Source organism: Oreochromis aureus, linkage group 3 (genome assembly GCF_013358895.1).
Source record: "Oreochromis aureus strain Israel breed Guangdong linkage group 3, ZZ_aureus, whole genome shotgun sequence".
In the NCBI taxonomy this organism is placed as follows: domain Eukaryota; kingdom Metazoa; phylum Chordata; class Actinopteri; order Cichliformes; family Cichlidae; genus Oreochromis; species Oreochromis aureus.
The window spans coordinates 120,668,671-120,685,738 of record NC_052944.1 but is presented as its reverse complement, the minus strand read 5'-3'; the positions used below and the strand labels follow the sequence as shown (position 1 = coordinate 120,685,738).

At 39.1% G+C, this 17,068-nt stretch overlaps 1 protein-coding gene across 1 annotated transcript in view; it reads left to right on the top strand.

Moving 5' to 3' along the window:
- The window catches only part of LOC120435194 (interferon-induced very large GTPase 1-like), a 29,066-nt gene extending 22,321 nt beyond the window's left edge, over positions 1–6,745 (top strand). The window contains exon 6 of the mRNA XM_039604270.1: positions 56–6,745. Coding sequence (XP_039460204.1) covers positions 56–4,834 — 4,779 coding nt within the window. The 3' untranslated portion in view covers positions 4,835–6,745. The remainder of the gene's footprint in view (positions 1–55) is intronic.
- Positions 6,746–17,068: the final 10,323 nt, after the last annotated feature.

Here is a 17,068-nt window from a genome sequence, read left to right as displayed (position 1 = left end):
ATGAACTGTCATGGTTCACTACAAACAGTAATTAAAAACACTGATTTATCTACAGGATCCATTAGATGTTTCTGAAGAAATCTACACAATGAAAGGCAGTCAGAGTGAATCGGAAATACTACTCCAAAGACTTAACCTTCAAGACAAACATCAACAGAAGATGTCACCAGCAGACTTTCTTGAAATAGGTCCGCCTGTGAAACAGGGCCATGACACATCTGAGAGAGATTTAGCTCACACTTTTCTTCAGAGGTTGTTAATGTTAGATTACAGAGCCAGATATATTCCTGTAAGACAAGACAATTCTGATGTGAGCCATTCACAGTGGGTTGAAATGGGTGACAATGCCACAAATGATGATGACTTAGCTGCTCTTTTTAGTGAAAGCGTAGACTCTGATGAATCAAAAGACTTTCATCTACATCCAATGGATGTTCAGATGGCAGTATTTCACTGCTCAGACAGCTTTCTGAAGCAGAACCTGGTTACAAAGCTATCACAGTGTCAGTATGCCTTACCTTTGCTTGTCCCTGACCCAGTCACAAAAGATATTGAGTGTCCTTTGTGGACATTCAGGCAGATAAAAAAAACATGGAAGAAGACAGAAATCAAGGATAATTCAAATGTTGTCACTATGAAGAGTATGCCAGTCTGGAAAGCTGAAACACCAATGGTGTCATTCTTCTGCCTGGGGCCATTGTCTGTGTCTAAATCTCAGCTCATGAATACCATGATCAACGATCGCCACAGCACTTTCTTCCACAGGAACTGCCCAGGTAGCACCAAATCTCGCCATCTGATGGATGGTATGGCAGAGATTGCCTGGTACTGCCCTGCTGGAAAACCCAATGACTCCTTCACTGACTGCATAGCCTTCTGTAATCTTCATGGTGATGCTCTGTCATTTGAAAAACAGCGTGAGATACTGACTGAAAAATCATCAGTTAATGTTGTTCTTGTGCCAACTCTGAAAAAAAACACGACAACTACCAAAATAATCGAAGACCTTTTTAAGTCACCAAAGTTGCTCATTATTCTCATTGCTGACAATGATTGTCGTGCATTTCAAGTTAAAAAGAGAAAATACAAAGTGGGTCTGAAAGACCGAAGCCAGTCAGATGTTTCTGAAGAACTGAAAGGAATTATCAGACAAATTTTATATGAACCTCATACATCCTTCCAGCTTGAATCCATGGCCAAAGTCCCTGAAGTCACAGTGGATGAAGATGATACAGTCTGTGAAAAAGGGAAATCTGCTGCAATGAAAATGGTTAATATGGTTCAAGGGATGGAAACTTCAAAGATCAAAGATACTTTTCTCCCTTGTCAAGGCGAATTCTGGCATGAGTGGTGTAAAATAAATAAAGAACTGTATCACCTTAAAGGACACATTGAGCAGGAAAAACAGGAGAAACAAAAGCAGCTAATGCAAATACGAAAAAATCAGTGCAAAGCTTCATGTAGTGAAATGATGAAGTCATTCACAGAAAGCCTTTTGTCTTTGCCTTCGAAAGAGAAGGAGTATTTCCTGAAATGGTCTCAGATCTTAATAGATACCCTTACGACAGATGATCTTACTTCAATTCTTCAAAACTATGATGAAACGTGGACTAAGGTTTTGACTCTGAAAAAGAAACACGACAAATCTGATATGTTAAAAAGCAAACAAACTGAGCTTGAAGAAATATCCAAAACACTGCAGTCCGCAACCTTTGGCTTGGAGCACATCTTTAGAGAAATGGGACAGATTTATGAAGCCCATAGGGCAGTACAAGCAGAGGGTGGACACACTGACTGGGTTAAATACCCTGAATTGGCTGCAGAATTGATGATTTCAGGACATCCAGTGGAGCTGATGGATGGTGATGCAGGTCATGTCCCGTTAACATGGATCTCTAGTATTTTAGATGAAATCATCAAGAAACTAGGTGACCAGAGAGTTTTTGTGTTGTCAGTTTTGGGCATACAAAGCAGTGGAAAATCAACAATGCTTAATGCCATGTTTGGACTACAGTTTGCAGTGGGTGCAGGCAGGTGCACCAAAGGTGCCTTCATGCAGCTGGTCAAAGTGTCAGAGGATATCAAGGAAGACTTCCAGTTTGACTGTGTTCTAGTGGTGGACACTGAAGGACTTCGTGCTCTTGAGCTGGAAAGTAATGCTACTCTTCATCACGATAATGAACTGGCAACATTTGTTGTTGGCCTGGGAAACATGACACTGATCAACATCTTTGGTGAGAATCCAGCTGACATGCAGGATGTCCTACAGATTGTTGTTCAGGCTTTCATGAGAATGAAGAAAGTTAAACTTTCTCCGAGTTGTGTGTTTGTTCACCAGAATGTAACAGATATCGCAGCTGCTGAGAAAATCATGGATGGGAAAAGACGCTTGCAAGAAAAACTGGATCAGATGGCTCAGTTAGCTGCCAAAGAGGAAGTGTGTGATGCTGAGTGCTTCAGTGATGTCATTGCCTTTGATGTGCAAACAGATGTTAAATACTTTGCCCAGCTATGGGAGGGAAGTCCACCGATGGCGCCTCCAAATCCAGGCTACAGCGAGAGCATCCAAGAGCTCAAAAACATCATCCTGTCTAAAGCTAGAAAGTCTGCTGGGATCACTCTCACACATTTCAAAATCAAAATTCGTGACTTGTGGAATGCCCTGATAAATGAAAACTTTGTTTTCAGCTTCAAAAACACATTGGAAATTGCAGTTTACAGAAAACTTGAGACTCAGTATGGGAACTGGACCTGGGCCCTGAGGAGCAACATGCTGACTATTGAAAACCAGCTTCACACCAAAATTGAAAATGGAGAACTTGAAAAAGTTGAACGCTCTGATCTTTTCAAAGAAATGGGCAACACATATGAAGCTATTAAAAATAAGTTGGTGAGATACTTTGAGGATGACAAAGACAAAGAAATGTTGGTTCAGTGGAGAGGCCGATTTGAAAACAAAATAAAGGAATTCCAAGAGGAACTCGTGAGAGGAGTGACAAAAAAACTAGATGAAGTTATCCAACAGAAGAAAGCTTGTAAAAAGCTGGACAATAGGAAGAAAGAGTTTGAGAACAAGCTGCTACAAAAGAGCAAAGAGCTTGCTCATCAGTTAAAAGACAAAGCAAAAGATGATGAGAAACTTCAAATACAGTTCAACAGCTTTTGGAGTGATTTGGTTGAAGAATTAATTGCAGATACAAAACCCATTGAGGATATTAATCTGGAAGATGATCAAGCAAATATTCTGAATGACCTTGGTTTTGAATGGGATCTTATATTTAGCTCCAAAAGTAGTTGCAAATACAAAACGATGTCCAAGGTCGGTGATTACTCTGAATATATTTTATTCAGCAAGCAGCAAGACAAAACAGAGAAAAGGAAAGTCAAAAACCTACTTAAAAAATTTGAAGCTCTGGCTGCTAAAGAATCTTTCCAATTTGAAGATAAACAGTTGATCAGAGCCCTCATCAGTAATGTTGAAAAAGAATCGCTTAATATAGTCGAGAGCAAACCTGTAACAACAAGAGGCTACAGTCCGACTTACTTACAAGAAGTGGCCAAAAATGTTCAAGAGAAAATCACAGAGTTCAAATCAAACAAGAAATATGGTTTCAAAAAGGAGTTCACGGTTGATCTCTTGCTATATATATTTGACAAGGCATCCATTTGGCTTTCAGAATCCTACAAAAAATATAAAATGAAAAATGATGCCCTCACTTATTTGGAGACTAAGAAAATGCAATATTATAACATTTTCAGAAGCTTCTGCAAAGGAAACCAGTCTGCTGTTGTGTTTGGAGAAATGATCCGTGAAAAACTGGAAGTCTCCATTGTTGAGGCACTCTGCAATAAGACTGCCATTGATCTCGCTGGAGAGATGAGGTGCACTTTCCCAGCATTCAGTGGGAACAGACTGAATTTGGAGAAACATTTGTTGAAGTCACTTGCAGAGAAAGAGGACTTTGAGGGATTTGTCACTTACATCCGAAATCCAAGGAAGAAAGTAAAGGCTTTTATTGAAGAGAAAGTAAATGAACATATGACAGGAGAACACAAAAGTAAAGCACTGAATATACTCAGGCAAAATGTGGAAAACATGGATGAGTTTGTCCATCAAGCTTTATTTGATGCAACAAATAAAATCAAAACCCAGAAAGGAGACATAGACATGTGGGTAGAGGATTTTTCCAGTATCCTTAAAGATAAACTGACTCTTGAATCTATCTCTAGTCAAAACTTCATGGACATAAACAATTTTGACTTTCTTAAAGAAGAGATTGAGAAAGGCCTTATATCCATCAAAAAGGAGATGAATCAGCTTTCCTTGGATAAGATGAAGGAATTCAGAATGAAGCCTGATCAAATCCTCGTTGATCAGCTGTGTAACTGCTGCTGGGAAACCTGCCCGTTCTGTGGAGCAGTTTGTACCAACACTATTAAAGATCACCTTCCAGATGACCACAGTGTTCCCTTTCATCGATCTTCTGCAGTTATTGGTTGGCACCGCAGAAATGATGACCTAATGAGCATTGAATTCTGCACAACAAAGGTTGCAAGTGACAGAGGGTTTCACCCTAATCAAGATACAAATGAAACTATTCCTTATAAAAAGTACAGAACTGCCGGGCCAAGGTTTGCTAACTGGAGCATTACCGCTGATGAGTCTAAGCTGAAATACTGGATATGGTTTGTGTGTCGATTTGAGGAGGAACTGGAAAACTACTATGGTTTAAAATTCACAGGACGTGGTGAGATTCCCAGTGAGTGGAAGAACCACACAAAAGAAGAGGCTATTCAAAGTCTGGATGAAATGTTCAATACCAACTATGAGTGAATCAAAACGGTTCCAACTGCTGAAAATCACAACATCTCAAAAATTAAACCCTATAAAGTGACGGTCACATAATTTTACTGATTTAATTTTGTTATGTGGGCAGTCAATAGGTGATTAGAATGGTACACAGAAACCTGCTTTACTGAAAGGAATGCTCACACAGACCACAATAGTCATTTTGAGAATTTACATTAGACAGAAATAAAGGTAAACATATCAAGGTTGCTATTAAATCATGGTATCACCGCCAAAGGAATTCTGCATTAGGAAACAGTTTTCATAAAGGAGAATTTTGTTTTTTGGATATTTTTTAAAGAGAAGTGACTGTGTTAGAAATATTTTGTGATATGAATCAGAAGTTCTTTCTATATAACTATATGTTATGTATTCTGGCCAAATTGACATTTTGATGATAAGGTGTGTAAGGTTTGTTTCTTTGATAAATTGTGCATCTATTTCTACAAACCCAATTCAGAAAGTTGGAAGGCTACATAGATGAAAAAAGAATGCAATTGATTGCAAATTTCATGAAATGATGTTTTATTCATAAAAGAACATAGAACTCATATCAAATGTTCAAACTGAGCTGTTTTACTATTTCATGAAAAAAAAATAGCTCATTCTAAATTTGATGGCAGCAATCTGGCTAAAAAATGAAAGTTGGGACAGGGCTGTTTACCACTGTGTTGCATCCCCTCTTCTTTTAAAAACAGTTAAAAACATATGGGATGTGAAACCAACTGCTGGAATTTTGGGAGAGCAATGTTTTCCCAATCCTGTCTGATAAGAGAATGACGTTGCTTGACAGTCTTCTGTTCTTTTGTATTTTTCATTTCATGATGAGCCAAAATGTTTTTAGTTGGTGAAAGGTCTGGAATGCAGTCCAATACTGGACTTTTCTATTACAAAGTCATGCTGTTTGCTATTGTAAATGATGTAGTATAGAATTTAGCATTGTCTTGCTGAAATTTGGCCTTCCAAGAAAAAGACATTGTCTAAATGGCAGGATATTTTGCTTTAAAACCCTTATATATCTTTCAAGACTGATAGTGCCTTTCCAGATTTTCAAGCTGTCAATTCCAAAGGCTATAATGCACTCCCACGGTATCAGAGACTGTATTGCAGATGATGAGATGATGTATCATTTAAATGCTTAAAACAAGAAACATTGTTCTGAAATTGTTACACAATCTATATACACAGCATTTGCTGACTTGTGTCAGTCTCTCCCCATATTCTGAGAAAATAAGCCACTCTAAGATTCTCGTGTTTTACCCATGTTACTGAACTGTTGCCAGTTAACCCTAATTAGTTGCAAAATGTTTCTTTTAAGTACAACTTAATTTTAAAACCCTTTTTGCCCCATTCCCAACTTTTGTGAGAGATGTTACTGCAGTAAAATTTAAAGTAAGCCAATCAGTTTTATTAAAATTCTACATTTTGTCAGTTTAGAGGATCTACAAATGATTGGATTCTGTTTTATTTACATTCTGCTTTTATTTACATTTGTCCATCATCCAAACCTGTTCAGATTTGAGGCCATACATCATATCAAAATAATATTGTCTGTACTGTCATTTATTTTATTATGTGCATTATAAGTAATCATTGAATCCCTTTAACACACACACACACAGCAATTGAGACATATTTTACGATTCTGATGAATTTTAACTGTAATAAAATTGCTTGTTGAAATCCATGTTGAATCTATTGAATTTTAATTTTATATATATATTTATTTTTTCAATCTTATAATTTTTTGAAGTGTCAATCAGTGACAAGAGTAAACTTTACTAATGATAATAAAGATGTTTTTTCATGACCATACACACACCCTTTACCTTTTAACCACAAAGCTCTAAGTCTGATCATTCCAGTTGTTGAGCAAATTAAAAAACAAAGAAAGAAGCGTTTTTTGTCCCTGTTCATTTCATTCAGACTAAGAATCTGCATAAATATTTCCTTATTGCTTAGTTAAAAGCAAAATACAAGCAGCAGTGTGTCTGTGTCGATGTATCTGTTCAGTAAAATCTAATAATCCAATCTATCTTTATTTATAAAGCAGTTTAAAATACCCAGCACAGGGTGAAAGTGTTATTCAGTAAATAAGTTAAGAACAATAGCATAAAACAAAACAGCAAAAAATAAAACACATAATACATAGGGATTAAAACAGCCCTATATTTAAAAACAAGATAAAACAGCATAGAATCAACTAAAATAAAAATAAAAACCAACATCTCACTAGGAGTCAATGGCCAAGGTGAAGAGATGGGTTTTCAGGAGTGATTTAAAAATAGGCAGAGAAGATGCCTGTCTTATCTCTAAAGGCAGATCGTTCCAAAGTTTTGGAGCTGCTATAGCAAAAGCACGATCTTCTCTAAGTTTACACTGAGTCGTGGGTACATTCAGGAACAGCTGATCGGCTGACTTGAGTGAAGCAGCTCAGAGAGATAAGATAGGGCTGGGCCATGGAGGGCGTTAAAACCCAATAAAAGAATTTTAAATTGAAACCTAAAAGAAATGGGCAGTCAGTAAAGTGAAGCTAAAATAGGGGACATGTGCTCAAACTTACGATTGCCAGTTAAAAGACGAGCTGCAGCATTTTTCACCCTCTGTTAATGAGTAATGTATGAAGCACTAATCCCTATTTAATTCAATTCAATTCAATTTTATTTATATAGCGCCAAATCACAACAAAAGTCGCCTCAAGGCGCTTTATATTGCACAGTACGCTTTATGTTGTACAGTAGATACAGAGAAAAGCCCAACAATCATATGACCCCCTATGAGCAAGCACTTTGGCGACAGTAGGAAGGAAAAACTCCCTTTTAACAGGAAGAAACCTCCGGCAGAACCAGGCTCAGGGCGGGGCGGCCATCTGCTGCGACCGGTTGGGGTGAGAGAAGGAAAACAGGATAAAGACATGCTGTGGAAGAGAGACAAAGATTAATAACAGGTATGATTTAATGTAGAGGTCTATTAACACATAGTGAGTGAGAAAGGTGACTGGATTGTGTGTCCACAGGTGTTTGTACTTTGCGTCACAATAAAAATGACGGTAAAAGGCTCCGCCCACCACCTATCCATGTCTCGCCATGCAACGACTTTGTAGATGGACTGGAGATGTGTAGTGGAAGAGTCCTCCGTCAGGAATGAGATATGTGTGTTGACTTTTTATTCTCCCTCAAAATTATTATGCCATAACGCTGCCCAGAGCAGCTCTGCTAACAGGTTATGGGCCCAGAGCAGCAGATCTTGTAACTGCCAAAGGGAGGGCAGCGTTTCCTGAAATCGCAAGTTACCGGCAGGTGTTAAAAGTTTGGCACGATTGAGTGAGTAAGCGTTTTTGTGCATCATGAGTAAACGCACGGTAGAGTCGGGCAGTCGATATTCCCGTTTGCAATTCGATGGAGATGAAAGGAAATATGAGATATGGGAAACGAAGTTCCTTGGCATTCTCAGACTACAAGGTTTGAAAGATGTCATCTTAAAGGCTGAGGGTGATGAAGAAGCCGATGGTGAAGATGATGACAAAAATGCAGAAGCATATGCAGAGTTGATACAATTTCTGGATGACAAAAGTTTATCGTTAGTTATGAGAGATGCAGTCGATGACGGACGGAAAGCCCTAAAACTTTTGAGAGGTCATTATGCAGGAGTGGGCAAGCCAAGGATCATAAGTCTGTACACTGAACTTACTTCCCTCACAAATGAAAAGAATGAAAGTGTGACGGACTATATTATCCGAGCAGAAGCAATTATCACAGCGTTAAAAAATGCGGGTGAGTCACTAACTGATGGACTTCTGATCGCAATGATAATGAAAGGTCTACCAGAGACGTTTAAACCCCTGATTGTGCACGTTACACAGAGTGAAGCAAAAATCACATTTTCAGAGTTTAAAGTAAAACTCAGAAGTTATGAAGAAACCGAGAGAATGCGTGCGGCTGTAACTGATGACAACGTAATGAGGACAAAAGTGCAATCAGACCAGGATTCTACTTCATGGCGAGCAGATGACCGAAGATCAAAGAATAATGAGATTGTGTGTTTTAAATGTGGACTCAAGGGACACACTGCAAGAACGTGCCGATCCAGAGTATGGTGCAGTTTCTGCCGGAGTAATACACACAAAGATGCGACCTGTAGAAGGAAGCTAAGACGGGATGAAGCGAGAGGGGTCGTGGAGACGGACTACGCGTTCAAGACGGGCCCCAAACCCCAGAGGGTCCCGGATGGTGGCCAAGAGATGCTGAATAACCAGCTACTGGTGGATACGGGAGCGACGTCACATATCTTCACGAAGATTGAGAGTTTTAAGACTTTTGATGACACATTTCGACCCGAGGCTCATTGTGTAGAGTTGGCTGACGGAAGGCGGAGCAGAGGAGCTGCAAAGCGGCGAGGAGATGCTGAGATAAGTATGATCGACAGTAAAGGACGCAGTCACAAGGTAACATTGAAACAAGCACTCTACATTCCATCGTTCCCACAGGACATTTTGTCAGTAAAAGCAGCTACTAGTAACGGAGCCACTGTGGTGTTCAAACACGGGGACAGTTTTCTTAAACATGTTGATGGAACAAAATTCCCTATATATGAACACGAGAGACTGTTCTTTATAAACACTGTGCAGGAGTGGGAAGAGAAATGCAATGGATGTTTTGATATGCAAACGTGGCATGAAATTCTAGGACACTGTAATTATGAGGATGTTCAAAATTTGCAAAATGTCGTTGATGGAATGGAAATTAAGGGTAAAATCAACAAAAATATGCAATGTGAAGCCTGTATACAAGGGAAGTTTACTCAAACTAGGAACCGAGAACTAGATGAAAAGGCCAGGGCAGCATTAGAGTTGGTACATACGGATTTAGCTGGTCCGATTACGCCAAACTCTAAAGAAGGGTTTAAGTTTGTTTTGTCGTTTGTTGATGATTATTCAGGTGCAACATTTGTATATAATCTGAAACACAAAAGTGATACAACTCAAGCAACTGAAAGATTTATTGCAGACGTGGCGTCATATGGGAAAATTAAGTGCATTCGTTCTGATAATGGAACTGAATTTACAAGCAGACAGTTCAGAGATTTACTAAGTAGACACGGCATTAGGCAGGAAACTTGGCGCCATATTCGCCTCATCAAAACGGAACAGCAGAGAGGAACTGGCGTACACTTTTGACATGGCGAGATGCATGTTAGTTGAGAGCGAATGCCAAAGTCTTTATGGCCATATGCAGTACAAACCGCTGGAGTGATTAGGAACCGATGTTTTAACAAACGCACAGGTCAGACAGCGTATAAGATGTTAACTGGAAAAAGACCTGATCTTTCTAGAATGAAAAAATTCGGATCATTGTGCTATGCTTATAAACAAAATAGGGAAAGCTGGATCCAAGATGCGATAAAGGTGTTTTCTTGGGATATGACAAAATAGTCCAGCATATTTGATCTATTTCCCAAAAACCGGAAGGTTGAAAAGCACAGATTGATAAAAATACTAAATCCCGCGACAATGGATCAACAAACACAGAGTGATCAGATGTATGAAGATGAGGTTTATGAATCCAGAAAAGATGGTGAACCCAAACAGACGAAGGATGAGGACATTCCAGATGGTAGTGAAAGCAGTCAAACTGAGTCCGAGGTTAAAACTGAGGATAAAGTAGATGCTGGAGCTACACGTTATCCATCCAGAATCAGAAAGAGACCTGACTATTTGAGTGATTATATCACGGATGTGAAAGAGTGTGAAAATGAACAGATGCAAACCAGTGTTGATTATTGCTACAGATTGTTGTGTGAAATACCCACATCATTTAGTGAAGCTATTGTGTCAAGTGAGTCAAAAGAATGGGAAAAAGCGATGAATGAAGAAATTCAATCCCTTAAGGAGAATGACACATTTACTTTAACCACTTTACCAGAGGGTAAGAAAGCAGTGGGGGGAAAATGGGTTTATGCCGTTAAAAAGAACTCAGACGGATCAGACAGATATAAAGCTCGATTTGTGGCTAAAGGTTTTAGTCAAACAAAAGGAGTTGATTATGAGGAGACGTTTTCACCGACTGCTAACTTATCGAGTGTGAGAGTTTTGATGGAGAAAGTGGTTCAGGATGATATGTTGGTTCACCAGATGGATGTAAAAACCGCCTATCTACACGCACCAATAAATGAAGAAATATATATACAACAACCAGAAGGTTTTGAGACAGGATCAAGTGAGACTAATAAACTGGTGTATAGACTAAAGAAATCACTTTATGGGCTGAAGCAATCAGGTCGTAACTGGAACCAAACCTTACATGACTATTTAAGCAGTTGTGGATTTAGACAAAATGTTGCTGATCATTGTGTGTATTCAAAAGAAACTGAAAGTGAAAAAGTAATCATCATAGTGTGGGTGGATGATTTACTCATTGCAGCTAACAATGAAAATGTGCTTTCAGGCGTGAAAGAAATGCTCTCTTCTAAATTCCAAATGAAAGATCTGGGGAAACTTAACCATTTTCTAGGAATAGATTTTCTTCAAGAAAAAGAATGTGTCAAAATGTCACAGAAAATATATATTGAAAACATTTTAAAAAGATTTAACATGCAAAACTGTAAGCCAAGGTTAACACCCTGTGAACAGAAATGGACTCATTCTGATAAATTCGAGACATTACCAGATGTGAGGAGATATCGTGAAGCGGTAGGATGTCTTATTTATCTGAGCTATTGTACGCGACCTGATTTAAGCTATGTTGTTAGCAAATTGTCACAACACTTCAATGCGCCAACCGTTGATGATTGGACAGCAGTGAAACATGTTCTGAGGTATCTAAAAGGTAGTCGAGGAAAAGAACTGTGTTTTAGGAAATGTTCAAGTGGAAAACTAGGTCTACAAGCATATAGTGATGCAGATTGGGCATCCGATGTTTCTGATAGACGCAGTATGACAGGTTATTGTGTAAGCCTAAATGAAAATGGTCCTTTGATATCATGGAAAACCAAAAAGCAGACAACTACAGCACTATCAACTTGTGAAGCCGAATACATGGCATTAGCAGCAACAATTCAGGAATGTATGTATTTGACTTATTTGATTCGAGATCTTGATGAATTTAAGTATGAAGTACCTATGATATGGGAGGACAATCAGGGAACAATCGCTTTGTCAAAAAATCCAGTGAACAGACAAAGATGTAAACACATTGATGTGAAATATCATTTTATAAGGTCAGCTGTACATGAAAGGAAAGTGCTCATTGATTACTGTCCAACTGAGTCAATGGTAGCAGATATGATGACGAAACCAGTTTCAAAGTCTAAGTTAGACAAATTCTCTGTATTTGTGTTTGGAATGTAAGATGTTTTTTTCCGGAGGACTGTTTTTCCCCAACCTGTCTACAAGTGGGGGTGTTGGATTGTGTGTCCACAGGTGTTTGTACTTTGCGTCACAATAAAAATGACGGTAAAAGGCTCCGCCCACCACCTATCCATGTCTCGCCATGCAACGACTTTGTAGATGGACTGGAGATGTGTAGTGGAAGAGTCCTCCGTCAGGAATGAGATATGTGTGTTGACTTTTTATTCTCCCTCAAAATTATTATGCCATAACGCTGCCCAGAGCAGCTCTGCTAACAGAAAAACTCAAAAACCGGGAATCCCCGGCAGCCTACGTCTATTGCAGCATAACTGAGGGAGGATTCAGGGTCACCTGGTCCAGCCCTAACTATATGCTTTAGCAAAAAGGAAAGTTTTAAGCCTAATCTTGAAAGTAGAGATAGTGTCTGCACTCAAAAAAATCAACTAGGGCATGTGTTTGATTAACACTCATTAAATGATTCATTCTTTTTAGTTGAATATGAATCAGAGAAAAACTTTGATGAGTTAAATTCGTTCATGACAATCCAATGAGAATGAGGTCCATCAAACCAACAGCTCTGATAGTGTCATGTATTGCGCATGCTCCACGCCCACCGGATGCGGAAAGGTCCGTTGAGACGTTAACGAGCGCACGTGGAGTTACTTCTTTGGCATACCTGATAGTGAGGTAAGTAATTCACATATTGCTTGATATATTTATTTAGGTTAGTGGTGTGAGAGATAAATACTAGTAGTTAAAAATTTTTTACCTGTGTAGTGTGGTGACTTAGAGGAGCTTTATATATAGCAGGGAGTGTGTAGAGCCAAACATTTTTCAAATGTAAGTGGGTGAATTTGATTTTTTTTTTTTTTAACTTAACCAGAGTCGCTAATTGTTGCAACAGAGCAAAAACTGATGAGGCTATTTTGGTAAGTTCGTTTTTTTTGTTTCTGTCAACTTTGAATGAGGTGTGTGTCATGGTTATCTGCGTGGTTAGGACTGTTTTTTTTTCTCTGGAGTTAGCTAACTTTGAAGAACGGGAAAGCCGCGTAGAGTGGTATTGTCTTCGCATATAGCTCCGTGAATGACGGGTTACTTTCTGCTTAACCAGAGTTGGTGATTGTTGGTAGCAGTGGTAAGACTGACCGACATGGTTTTGGTGATTTTATGAGTGTTTTATGATGCTCTATCTAAAATTCCTGTTTTTGTCAGTGGAGTTTAGTGGCGGGCAACCGCATTAACTGGATTGATGAAAGGTTAAATTCAACTAAACCAGCGTTTAGGGGAGTTAATAACAAGAAGTAAGATAAAATCTGTCACAATAATTGCATGTGCATTTTCTTTTTTTGTAATATATTCACTTAGTTTTTGAATTCGTTATTATTTAGGTGGATAATTGTTTGGGTTATAGTTTCTCTGGTGCTCTGCATTAAGGCTGACGGTGCGTTCACACCGAATGCGATAGACGCCCCTAGGTGATCATGTGCACATTCGCGTGTTTTTTAGGAACCTTGCCACAACCAGTGTGAACTGGTTTTAAAATATGCAATTTTCACGCGCATGAAGCAGAGATCTGGGAAGAAGTAGTGCCAGACTATGTTATTAAAATGGCAGCTGTCAATCTAGCGTTTGAAGAAAGAGTCTCCCTTCTCTATTTGCTGTGGAGAGCAGAGCAGTGCATAAAGGACGTCCTCACCGTACCTGTGTCCATCAGGTCCTCCACAAGCGTGAGCAGTTTGGTGAGTTTCACCACTTGCTCAAGGAGCTGCGTCTGGATGACGGCCGCTTTCAGCTGTACCACCTTCTGTCCCTTGCCGAGTTTGAGGAGCTGCTGTCCCGCAGATTTTACCAGCTCGAGCGGTAGACGTGATAAGCGCGAATGCACAAAATGCACCACACAAACTGCAGCGCGTATTTTACTTTGCGCTTCAAAGGTGTCAGTCATGTGAATTGCGGTCTCTGCGATCTCTGAAATTAATGATAAAGGAACTTTAAAGGTCATATACTTGGATAGTGTGCAGTTGCAAAGTTTTACAGAAGATGGAGTGACATGTCAACCAGTGCGAAGTCCAACACATTCCTTTTCAAGCTCTTCAGCAGACACAGACAATATAAGGTCCGTTTCATCGTCAGGTTCATCACCGTCTACAAGACTGTCAGTGTGGCCAAGTGTCTTCACAGTCCCTCGTTTCAGCTATGAGGCTGAACTGCAACTTGAAAAGGCCAATGCGGAGTTCATTCCTGGTGGAACTCATTTGACCCCCTCACCAAAACTGAAATCCCACCTTTTAGAAAGGCTGGCTTAAGAAATAATAAAATTTAAAGTCTATCCAACTGACAATGACCTGAATGAAGTTGCAGAAGTCCTTGTCAAACAGCATCCTTGTCTGAGGGAGCAGGGATACTTCAATGGCTGTTATGGTTGGAAAATTAGTCTCAAGTATAAAATGGCCAATGTCCGGACCAAACTGAGAGGCCTGGGCTGTGCTGAGGTGTTGGTAAATTCACTAAAGAACAAGGCCCAAGACAAAAGTCAGGCAGCATTGAATGTGAAAAAGCCTAGAAGAGCAGAAGTCAATTGCTGTCCGCAGTATCCAAAAGGAGAAACCACTGACAGCCTGGAAAAAGAGAGAATTGCACTGCTTTCAGAGGTTCAGAAGAGAAACGATGACAATATAGTGACAATGAAAATGCAGAAGACTTTTTCGTACAGAAGGCAAGAAGTTTTTCAAGGACAGCCCTTCATTGCAGATTTTAAAAGCAGATGGCCAGCTCTGTTCACCGAGAAAGAGGTGCATGTCCTATATGTCTAGCTTTATGTCGCAAGAGTGTGTTTATGGTTGACCAGTTATTTCTTGCTTCACTAATATTGACATAACATAGTGATAAAACAGCTAATAATTCCTGGTATGTTCTTCCTCTGGTGCATATTGTAAGTGCATTGTTCATGTTTTTCAGATTGACAAGGAATTCCTGCGCATATCGACAGTACCGCTGCTATCTAGATTCTTTTATGAGCTAGACTTGTACACTCCACGCATGATGGAGCTCTTTCGAGGCAAAGGTGGGGTGGCTGGCAGAAAAATGAGACACATCATGGTGGCCATCTCCAAGGTGGGTTAGATCTGTGCTTAAGAACTTTTTATGCCCATAATGTGGCAATTTTATGAACAAAGATATCTATACATATGGTAGGCAAAAGTCCTAAGAGATTTTCATATTTTATACAAATTATATAAGCATCAGTCTTATATTAATAAGTAATTAATGAAATCGTATGGTTAATTTTGATCAAAATGGGAAAAAAACCATTAGTGTTTAGTTGCCTCATTTTTTGTCTGATTTGGTTTAGACAGATGTTTCGAGGTGGCTGTAGCTCAGGTGGTAGAGCAGGTCAGCTACTAACCAGAAGGTTGGTGGTTTGGTCCCAAGCTCCTCCAGTCTGCATGCCAAATATCCTTGGGCAAGATACTAACCCCATGTTGCTCTCCGATGCATTAATCGGAGTGTGAATGTGTATGAGTGTTAGACAGTAAGCACTAAACAGTTTAGAAAAAGTGCTTGTGTGAATGGGTGTGATTGGGTGAATGAATTGTTGTATAAAGCGCTTTGAGTGCTCCGAGTAGAAAAACGCTATATAAGAACCAGTCCATTTACCATGTGGCCTTTTGGACTCTTCCAAACTAAGGATTCCTTTTTCAAACTGCTGCCTAAAAGCTAAATATTGTCATTATGGATTCCCTTTTTTCTTAGGATGACACAATACATACAAGGCGAGCATGCATCCTGAAGTCCTTGTGTTCACCTGAACGAAGACCATGAGAAACTTGTGAAGGAATATATGGTCAGTTACATTCACAAGATGTTCTGTGTTATGTATGGGTAATTTCCACGTGTGAAAAATTTCTGAGGTGTAAAACCAGAGACATAGAATTTAGTAAATATATCGGCATATTCACACTGATTGCTGAATTCCTTTTTTTCATATCTAGACTCAAACAAATGTATTATTATATTTTACGTCACAGAACACTGAGGCCAACACTGAAGCCATGGAACAAACTGTGATGGGAGTGTACGTCATACAGCAGGAGGGTGCGGAGCCTGGAGATGACCCAGAGAACATCGGTGTCCTGATTGGAGGCGTTGAGGTTCTCACTGGTTTGAGGAGCATTGCAATTGCTTGTGCTCTGTTATTTGGACTGATATACTGTCTGAACCTAAGCTACCCACCGGAGCTCAAATGCACTTTTGAAGTCTTGCAAAAGATTATCATGAAGCTGGATGGGCAGAGGTTGTCATCCAAGGCACAGTTACTAAAAAAACAAGCTAATGGGGTGAATGAGCTTGAAACAGACTCAGGCAAGCCAGATATTTTTTTCAAGATTTCTGCAATGCAAATATGTGTTTACCGTTTTAAAGTTTAAAATTGTAAGTTATAAAATGTTCATATAAACTATGTGGTTTGCTCTGTGGCTATTAGACAAAGATTGTTCGTTCATAACTTAAAGTCTTATACACTTGAAGTGTAAACACTGATTTTTGCCAGATGGGCAATTGTTACAAAGGCAAATGCACACTGGTTTTCGCAAATTGTTTGAGTGGAGCAGTTATACTCAAAATTGAATGTTTTCTCCACACGTTAAATAGCATAAAGTCACTATTAATAGATACAGCCTGATTAAATGGAGGACTAATGTATGAAAGCAACATAGTAATGTTGTAATGTTATAGTAATGTTGAATGTTATGTCTGAGCTTTAAATTGTGTTAAAATTCATATTGTTGTTTGCAATGCATATTTTACTACATTTTAAGAAAGTTGCTTTGGGGATAATATTTTTTGTCTGCAAACTATTCAACAGACTTATTTCA